Source organism: Chanos chanos, chromosome 8, assembly GCF_902362185.1.
Source record: "Chanos chanos chromosome 8, fChaCha1.1, whole genome shotgun sequence".
Classification (NCBI taxonomy): domain Eukaryota; kingdom Metazoa; phylum Chordata; class Actinopteri; order Gonorynchiformes; family Chanidae; genus Chanos; species Chanos chanos.
The window spans coordinates 29942172-29952834 of NC_044502.1; the positions used below are offsets into that span (position 1 = coordinate 29942172).

Sequence of the window (10663 nt, forward strand, 5' to 3'; positions counted from 1 at the left end):
TTCACAATTTTGAAGATAATGAAAACCACTGATCCTTGTTCATTCTTGATAATATAATTTAGCACTGGTGACGTCCATGTGTTAACCATGGGTCATGGGGTGTTTTCCAAGAGCTTCTCCAAGATCCAAAACATTTTCTAAAACTCAGCCTCACTATGAACACTTGAAGAGCAGAATCTACCTTATAGAATCTCATTCATCTCGATACTAAGACATGACCAGGATGAAGCCCTATGCCATACCCCTTATTATGTGACCTCACTCTTTCAAGTCTTTGCTCTTTGGTCTTCTGAGTCAACAACTGTGTTACACAGTATTAAACTAATTAAACTATTAGACTTTTCCACCAACAGGGAACAGGTTCCATTCTGGTTCGTGCACCAAATTTTGAACCGTTCGGAGCGTTTAGACCAAAAATAAATTGGTCCAGGATCTGAGAAGTTGGTTCCCAGCTGGAACCAAAAAATAGCTGGTTTTGCCAATGCAAACCATGACGACATCAGTGGGTGCGTCATTTATTTACACTCGTGTAGGCTATACGCTTGCAAAGAAAACTTTTTCACATACCCTTCATCTTGCATGTAATAGTCTTTTACGTCTTCTTATCATTAGTAGTTGGACCATGGTTGTTTTTTGGATGAAAATAAATATCTGCAATAACAAAAGCTTACAGGTAATGTGATCCACCATCTTGCTACTACTGTTTACTTCTGTTGTGCATTGTGCAACGCCCTCCCTTGCAGACGCATCCTTGATTACAATGGTTCCGCTCAAAACTGGTAGAAACACAGACTGGTTCGCTAGAAGGCACCAAGGTTAAAAGAATCCTGAATGGAAGTGGTTCAAGAACCCATTCCCTGTGGTTGGAAAAGGGGTAAGAAAGAAAGTCAGCCACACTGGTTAACCAACAAAGAGTCACAGATAATCATGTAACAGCAAAACAACCCCAAGCAACGAAAACAAAATTGCAACTAATATAATAATATTCACATACTGCTTGCATTATTAGCCAACAGGTTTTCAACTGTTGTACCCCAAGTTACATATTATATTCTTTATTACTGTACACAGGTTGTGTCAGCCTATCTATGTCATTTTCATTAACCTGTTCTTTCTGACCGCAAGAATCTTGTTTGCTGAATATTTTTTGGGTAGTGCACCATTCTTGATACACAAAAAGACACATTTATGGGTCCAAACCCTAAGAAGGTCACTATTTCTGACACACTCATAACAATGTAACTCATATTAGCCAAGTGCTATGCCCCATTCCAAGTCACTTATATCTTTTGTTTGCACACAACAAACAATCTCTCTATTTCATGGAAAGAGGTGGAGCTAATGAACTGACAACTCAGTGTAAACATCAGCTGAAACTATCGACAAAGTGTGTTTTGGCAGGTTAACCCCATTTAGCCCTGTGAAATAAAGACGGCATTGAGCAGGAATGATTACTTCATATCTGATCGTTTATTCAAAGAAAAATTTGATCAAACAATAGCTAAGCTTCATTGACTATCCTCAGCAACAGCTGTTCATTCAGAGCATGTTGCTTCATAAGATGTTGTCTTCAGCATTCTTAATGCAGTCTTATTAAAAGGAACATTCTACTGTTTGTACATATTCTCGAAGATTTACTTAATACATTTAAGGTTGAGAGATCAACCCAAATATTTTAAAGAAACTTCATCATTGCTGCGTAATAACAAACTTTCCATGACCTTCAATTTGACTTCCCATTCATTTAAAATGATGTTTGTTGTGTAACACAACAAGAGACATTGAAATACGGGTTTTCATTGTCTAAAAAAATTGAAGTCCTCAAGTTTCAAGGACAACTGTTAACATTTTCTTTTAAATCTACAACACTTTTGCATCAGAACATGGCTTACAGCATGTATGTCTATGAAACAAATTATAATAGAAATACCCTTCCATCACTGGCAGAGTTCCTAAACCACAACTTTAATCTACAAGGGAGATAAAAGGTATTCTAAAGAGCTTCTCACAGTGGACTTTTTTTGGCTCAGACCTACCCTTCAGCTTGGGCTACCTTGAGACCTGAACTTCTGGACCTTATTACAGTGACTTTATTTATTCCCAGGCTATTATCAAAATCACATCTGAATGGCATTGTATGTCTAGCCACAAAAGTCAGTACCGTCCCTCTCCTGAAGAAGGCTGAGTTAGACCTAGGTTGAATTTAGCAACTGGTGGCAAAGGGTCACGTCCAAAACCCTTATCAATTGAAATCAAGATCAGCCCTGGAGAGATGAAACATACACTGTACATATTTACATTGTCACTTGTAACACACTGTCCAGCTCAGCTGATGATGAAGACTCTGGGGCCATCTTCCCTCATGGGTGGGAGGCTCTCCATGTTATCAATGAGGATGCATTTGTCTTCCTTCTTGGCTGGTCTTTCCTGTGCAACAGGTTGGCACAGAGTGCTCCGGAGACCCTTAACAGACACTTCAACATCTTTGAACAACTGTAGCATGCTCACACCTAACACTATCACGAGGAAACCGCCAATGGTGCCAACCACGTCTACGCCCGACATAGAACCCCATTCCTTGAACAGAATTATGGAAGTGGTCAGAACCACTGTGGTAAAGCAGACGTAGTAGATGGGGTAGACAAGAAGGGTGTTGAAGGTGTCCAGTGACTTGTTCAGATAGTTGACCTGGATTATGATAGAGACCACAAGGGTCACCAGCAGGATCCAGGTTAGAGGGTCATGTAGCACAGACAGATCGTAAAAGACCATGCGTATAGCGATGCCCAGCCCCTTGACTGAGGACACGGTGAAAGCTCCGAGCAGAGAGCAGATGCTGACGTAGATCAAGATGTTGGTCTGACCCATGCGTGGGGAGAAGTAGAAGATAAGGAGCATTGAAACCACCAGGAGGATGCTGGCAAACACGAGGAAGCCTGGAAGTAGAGACAACATTACAATAAGGTTAGTCTTCAGACACTGATCCATGTTGTCTAAAGCTGTACTGCTATATTCACACTGCAGGTGGAAGTTAGTCTAGCTTTTTCCCCCTTATAGTTATTTAGACACAGGTCACATATTTTAAGCACACTATGACAAGGGGGAAAAATCCACGAGTCTTATCTTTTCAGCTTCTGTAAATACCACATTTATATGTGATCTTCAAACTGAACCTTAGCCGTGCGACCTAAGTGTGAGCCAGCAAATCACTTAAGTACTCATCATCACCCAAATGATTTTTACACCACTCTCTGAGCAGCAGGTGAACATCTAGACAGATGTGATGCCTTTTGTTGTTATTCATTTGCACATATTCAGGATGATGGTCAGTTTAAAGTGATGCTGGATACAGGACTATTCTCAAAAGTGTGAACAAAACCTAGGTGAGTTTTGTACAGGAAAAACTTTTAAACAAGCACTGAGAACGACTATTAGTGTAAAGGCCCTAAATCCTTACCTGGGTCGAGCAATTTCTCTGTCATTTCTTTTAAGGTGGTCACCTCTTCTTCCTCAGGGGCATGAATGACCATAATAGTGCTGCCCAGCAGACACAGAACACAACCCATCTTCCCTAACAAGTTCATTGTCTCCCCCAAAAAGTAGGAGGATAACACTGCACTGTAAGAACAGAGCACACGCACACACACACACACAAATGAACATTGACAATAAATTGAAAAATTGAAAGGTAACTACTAGAATTCAGAGAAACTAAAAACAACAATGCAACCTGTGTTAGATATGTGTGACAGCTTAGTTTTTAAATATGAGGTGGCTCTACAATATTTCATGAGTTACAAAAGGCATATGGGATTTTGTGATAAGAACGAAGAGATAGGAACAATGTGCTCTGAGGAGTAAACACAGGCACGGTGACAAATTAAGGTCACCTGATAAGGACACTCAGGGCTCCAAGAGGAGTGACCACTGTCGCTGGAGCAAACATGTAGGCTGCAAAGTTGGCTGCTTCACCTGCACCCACTGTAGAAAGAATATACATAAACATGAAGCAATCACTTTACTGTTAACTTAAGACTAAATCATGTAATCTTGTTCCATACGGCATGTGAAACACTCACTGGTCAGAAGACCACTCCACCAAAGCCAGTCTTTAAGGTATCCATGGCCTCCATCCCCTAAAACAGGATAACATATAATCTTATTTTTAAGGAGGGTATAATCGTAGATATATTTACTCAGGTAAAAAAGCTACAAATGGCTACAGTTCAGAGAAGTTCATTGTCTCCCCCAAAAAGTAGGAGTATAACACTGCACTGTAAGAACAGTTTATTGTTTTTGTTTTTTTGAGTGAGAGAGTTTTGTATCTACAGTGTTTCAATGAAAAAACTGAATCCGTGAAATGATTGATATTAATAGATCTCATTTTCTTAAATGGTGTCAGAGAGAGTTTAAATGAGTATGCAATGGAAGATGAAAGCAGTTTTTGAAAAGGCAGAGAACACTGGATTCACAACCAGCATTTGAAAAGGCCAAAGTGGATTCACAACTTGAACTTAATGGTGAGAAACTGGTTCTTTCTCCAAGCATAACCACCATGTAAACAGAACAAAGAAGTTTACAAAACTAACCCGCCCGTGTTTCTCCATTACTGGCAAGGCGGAGCAATGCCTTCTTCTTCAGGAGGACACTTCCTCCAATTAGAAAAGCTGACATAACAGCCAGGGTCAGGCCGATCCAGAAGTTGTAGTTGCTCCATTTGTCGATGGCCAGTGCAGCTCCAGTAGAGTTGTTGTTGTTGCTGAATGAGGTGTTTATTGGTGCTCCCAGACTAATTGAGCACACAGAGGTGTGAGTTGGACAATGCAGTCTGATCACTGAACCTAAAAAAATAAAGAGGGAAATCTTGCAGTTTAATAATATAGTAATAATAAAGCAATTGCCTCTTGATAGAAAACTGTTGACAAGCCAAGATCAAACTGGAGGGACAGCAGCTTTTATACATATGTCAGCTATCACCCTCATCATCATATTATTATCATTCATTTAGAATGTCAATTATCAATTATAATTACAAATATAAATTATGACAACTTAATCAACATTTTAAAAATATTTCATATTTGATCACATTAATGACACAATGATACAATATAATTCTCAAGATTCAGAATTTGTCAAATAGCCTAACAGACAACAAGGTAAAAATGGATGAACAGTTAAAAAAACACATGAAATACTAAAATCACGGTTAAACATGACAATATCTATTATCAAGAACAAGGAACAAAGGAATGAAGAGATGAGAGAGGAAATATGCATCATGGACAGAGGAGAGTCTGTGGAGGGAGAGAGAGAGAGAAAGAGTGTGTGTGATTTAAGCAAAATTATTCAGTATCCTGCCTACTTTCAGTGAGTTATGCTTATAACTCCACTTTGTTTTTAAGGGCTAACTGAATTAGTGTAAGTGAAATAATTCCAGATCATATCTTTGAGATACTTTGGCTAATAGAAATATGGGTTAGACTAGATGACTATGTAGGACTTAAAGAGTCAACTCCTCCAGGATATGGTTATAACCACACCCCATGCCTAAATGGACAAGGAGTTACTCAGAGATCAGGATATCAGTTTAATTCATATGAAGTACTAGTTCTTTGTGTCACTGCACCTGGTACTAGCAACAAATCTTCTCTGTTATTCACTCTTTTTACCATTTATAAGCCCCCCGGGCCTTATGTGGAATTTCTTGAAGAAATTTAAGATATTCTGTCAAATCTTGTGACTACTGCAGACGATGCTGTGATTGTGACATTAATATTCACATGGAGAATGAGAATGATTCACTGAGATCAGAATTTGCCGACATCCTTAACTCCGTAGGTATTAATCAAAATGTCACAGGACCCCGTCACTGTCATAATCATAAACTAGGCCTGGTTTTGTCCTTTGGGCCTAATGTTAACAGTATATCTATTTTGCCACATAGCGAAGACATTTCTGATCACTACCTTATTTTATGCAAGTTGCCCCTTGCCAGTAGTGCTTGTCCTATGCCCCATTATCGAAACAGTCGGATAATAACACCAAGCACCTCCCAGACTTATCCTCAACACCATAGAACTGGACAAGTTGAATGAGCTCTTAGGTATAACTTTGTCCTCCACACTGTTGCTGATGCTGTTGTGCCTCTCCACAAGAAAAGGGTTGGAGAGGAAAGGACTGCAACGAGAAAGAAACGCTCCATATCCCATCTTCAGATGGAAGAAAACAAAGCTTGAGGTATTTTGAATAGCATGGAAGGAGAGCATGACAAACTATAGGCAGGCACTGACAGCCACATGGCTCACTTACTTTAGGACACTTAGTGAAGAGAACCAGAATAATCCTAGAACCGAGTAGCCACGGAACCACAGACACCATCACAATACGGTTCATTTGTGGTAGGAACGTAATCCGACCTCGATCCCACCCAACTATCAAGTGTACTCCGCAACTTTGAGCTAAATGGAATGTCTTCTTTGCAGAGTGTGAAGCATTACAGTATTTTTAGGATGTTTCCTTGAAGTGCATTCCGCATTCTGCTGATATAATTTTGCCTGGTATATTGCCCAGACAATTACCATGGTTATGAGCAAATGCCAACTCCATGTTTTATAAATGCCATAGCTCCATGTTAAATTGCAGAGCAATGTTTCCCGCCCCAGACACATCTGACCAATAAGCGGTGTGGACATTCTCACGTGGTTTGTAGTGATGCATTTTGGTTCACTTGGATTTTTCTCTGTGGAAAAAGAAACTGAACGAAAATGCTGCAAGTTTACAAATTCAGCAACTGATTCGCACCAGAGTAAATGAGCTATAGGTGTGAAAACGCCCTAACTATGGATCGATCTCTAACCTTCAGTTCATGTCCCAGGTAACAGAAAAATCTGCGTCGTTTCAATTGTGCTCCTTTCTCCAGAGAAATGGTGTACATGAAGACTTTCAGTCTGGATTTAGGCCCCACCATAGGACACAGACAGCGCTGGTCAGAGTAACTGATGACCTACTTTTGTTCTCTGACCATGGATGTATCTCACTACTTGTATTACTGGACAGCATACTGACTACAGTATACTTCTGGATAGGCTTGAGAAGCGCATTGTCATTTGTGGACAGGCATTAACATGGTTTAAATCTTACTCGAAAGACCACCACCACTTTCTAAGTGAAAATAGGGAACTGTCGGATATCACTCTGTCGGTTAAATACAGTGTGCCACAAGGCTTTGTTTTTTGGGTCCCTTATTGTTCTTGTACATGCTACCATTAGGAGGCATTGTGACAATATGACAAACTAATTGATATGAACACTGCTGGATTATAAAATTAATTTACATCTGATACCACCTAGAACCTGTAAGCCCTAGAAACTGTAAACGAATCACATAATGCAAATAATTTTATAGACCACTGAATTTGGTTACCCTGGACTCATTTTATACTGTAAATGTCTCTATTCTATGTGCTGTGCAGAGGAGGATAGCCCCCCCTGTTGAGTCCTGACTCCTCCTAAGGTTTTTCCTCCTATTCACTTCATTAGGGAGTTTCTCCTTGTTACTGCCACCTCAGGCTTGCTCCCTGGGGGTTTAGGATCTCTGCAAATCTGCTTTGAGAGAATTTTTATTGCAGAAAGAGTTATACAAATCAACTTGAATTTTAAACTTAAACTTGAATCATTTCTTAACAGTCTGACTAAGAACAGTATAAGTGTATGGCTATGTGATGCAATGAAAACAGCTCTACACACGCGCGCGCGCACACACACACACACACATTATATATATACACATACGTACATACACACACACACACACACACACACACACACACACACACACACATATATATTTATAAATCACAGAGAGTTCAGTAACTCTGCTCTAAAAGATTTACACCATGCGCTGTACTATCAAGTTCAGAGAGAAATGAGAAATAGAGACCACATCAACAGATCAGCAGAAATATCACTTAAGAGCCTTCCTCTCTGTAAGTCTCAAGTCATAAGTCATATGTTGAAACAGCATATTTGCTCTGTCAGTAAATGTGTACTATGCAAACATGAGGTCATTCTCTTGAGTTTGGAGATGGCTATGCAGACACTAAGCTAAGCTATTGTAAAAAAAAAAAAAAGAAAAAAGAAAAGAAAAAAAACTTTAGTAAAAGTAAAAGGAGTTCGTTTATTATCATGACTGTAACAATAGATATCTGTTGTTCAAAACTGGTTTGTAGCACACTTCCATGTTCTCCTCTCTCTCTCACACACACACACACAAACACTAAACATACACTTAAGCCGATGTACTATTTCTACAAGTCAGGAAACTTATTCCACGCAAGTAATGTGGATAAACAATCAGAAAGATTGTACAAAAGTTTGCCGTAACTTACCATTATCACATACATCGGAAGTCAGGTATATGCCCTTCATTGTACGCTATATCCAGTAACCAAACCCGGTTAACTGTTTGAATATCGTTGAACGGGTATGTTCACCCCGTGCGAGTCTTCTATTTGATGAAGAATCTTGTTTTCAACTATTTCTTTTATTGGTTTCTTCAATGATCACCCGCAAAACGAAAATGTCGAACAGTCCCTCGCAGAAAACACGACAACATCAGCTCAGGTGTGTGTTCCGTCCCCACCCAAGGTGCTCATTCATTGGCCCTGTGCGCAATCTTCCCCTAGACGGTAGCTCCTATGATTGTGGAACCATTCGAGTGATATCAAATTTTAGTCATTTGCGAAATTAGGAAGCAGAGTGTCTTCCAACGGCTTTGACACAATCCTCCCTGTGATCTAGTTTTCGCGTTTTAGGGGTACACAATATCTGATTCATAAACTTCAGATGAAATGTTTAAGCATGAATCGCTTTTTATTCATTAACTAAACCTTAACATTGCCATAGTTAACAATCGTTCGAATTTAAAGATTTGATACTGAAAAAGAAGTTACATTCGTTTCTTTTTGAGCATTATCAGAGAAGGACTCAGTTCTTTTGGCAAATCAACAAAAGGATTTAGCTGCAACACGCCCAGGTTGGTTGATGAAGTACTTAGCCCCGGTACCCCTCTCCCCCTCCCCCAGCCACAGAGGCGTGTAGTGGAAACTTGTTCTGTTCAAAGCCAACGACGAACATATCTTTTCTTCAAAGTTTCTAAATAGCCTATTCTAAATGTCCATCAACATAAGAGGAACAAAACACAGTAGTAGCTGGCCAAAACTAATAAAACAGAACAATAGGTCATTTTCCTCCATATGTACCGTAGTTCCTCATTAGATATCAGATTATAAGAGCTCTTTTATTCGTAGGGGGCATAAAAACATTGTTGAATCACAGCTGTATTGCTTTTTTGTTTGTTTGTTAGTTTTTTTATTTTCAAAATACAACAAGATCTGTCTTGTTCAACTGAACAACGCTAACTCAATGTATTTGCTTGTAAAATAACAGGAATATTTCTTTCATCCGGTACTGCTTTGTTGGAGGCCGTTATGCGAAAAACTGGTTCTTCAGCTTTTCGCGAGAAAGCCCGGATTTCGCCGTACCATCAGCAGAGTTATCAAGTGTCTGTAGCTCCAGGGTTTGAGAGATACAGGACAAAACACTAATGGTGGTTACCTATTAGCTGTTTAGCGGGCGAGCCGGTGTAGAGAGGCTTTTGCAGACGGTACCCTTAGAGATTGGTTACCACGAAACTGCTTCCTAATAAAGGTAAAACGTAATCGTCATCAGTTCCGCGATAATATGACTACGTGCCAAATGAATCCCAGCAGAACATTCTGTACGAAGGCGACTCTCGAGAAATGTCTGCGCAGTATTCTAGTTTAGAGTGTTAAAATATAGAAACTATCCAGGTTATTACGCTATGGTCGTCTGGCAACTCCGTCTCACCTGTCGATAAATCACTTTGAGAATTCTATACACTGTGTTTTGTACCTTTTTTCAGATTGTCAAGCCAATACCGTATTGTGGATTCAATTTAATTTTAAACCGATGTTAGGCTAGCGCTGAAACCTAGTACATTTTACCTTGCTGGCGTGTGGAAAAGAGTTGACACATTTTACCTTTTTGGTGGGCTTGTAATTCATAAAATGTCCACCAGGTGGTACCAAATACCCGGGACTAAAACAGTGACGGGGAGAAAAAGACAGGGAATTTCCTACAATGTAAATTGTGTATCGTATACAATGATATTTCCCCCGGTTAAGTATCGAAGACTGCAACATTACGAGATAAAAACTGCCGTGTGAATGAGAGGAACACAATTTGGGGGCTATATTTTTGTACTGTTGTATTAGTTACATCGTTGTCCGAGGTTTGTTAAATCGTGATTATGTTTAGTTTTACGACTTAGTTTAAGACTCATGAAGTGATTAAACAAAAGCTTATTGCAGTCATCCGACCCTCAAAAATTGTAGCAGTTTCTTCTGATGACCAATTCGCTTTTCGCACGGAAAACGAACAGGCGCCTGGAACTTTGAAAGACAGTGTCATTGTACCACCCATCGTCGTTAACGACGTCGTTAGGGAATAGACTGCTCTCCTATTTGTACCAAAATACATCTTTCTTTTAAAGGATGATTATTTGAATCCGTTTATCTTGTCACTTGAATCTGTCTTGTTTAAGATTGACGTCTTTGGCGACGATAGGCTATAGCATGTC

The 10663-nt window shown here is 39.6% G+C and overlaps 1 protein-coding gene across 1 annotated transcript; it reads right to left on the reverse strand.

Moving 5' to 3' along the window:
- Positions 1 to 2325: 2325 nt before the first annotated feature.
- On the reverse strand, positions 2326 to 8436 carry nipal4 (NIPA like domain containing 4). Its single transcript, XM_030782721.1, has 6 exons — positions 8391 to 8436; positions 4590 to 4841; positions 4080 to 4136; positions 3891 to 3981; positions 3458 to 3618; positions 2326 to 2936 (listed from the first exon to the last, which is right to left on the reverse strand). Exons 1-6 carry the CDS (start codon positions 8428 to 8430, stop codon positions 2326 to 2328), a joined length of 1212 nt encoding a protein of 403 aa, XP_030638581.1. The 5' UTR covers positions 8431 to 8436.
- Positions 8437 to 10663: the final 2227 nt, after the last annotated feature.

Excerpts from the sequence above, each read along its gene's own strand:
- nipal4 (XM_030782721.1), bottom strand. The coding sequence starts at position 8,430 with ATGAAGGGCATATACCTGACTTCCGATGTATGTGATAATG. Across the intron at positions 4,137-4,589 it reads TAATGGAGAAACACGGGCGG|GGGATGGAGGCCATGGATAC; the intron begins GTTAGTTTTGTA and ends ATCCTGTTTTAG. Across the intron at positions 2,937-3,457 it reads AGAGAAATTGCTCGACCCAG|GCTTCCTCGTGTTTGCCAGC; the intron begins GTAAGGATTTAG and ends CTCTACTTCCAG.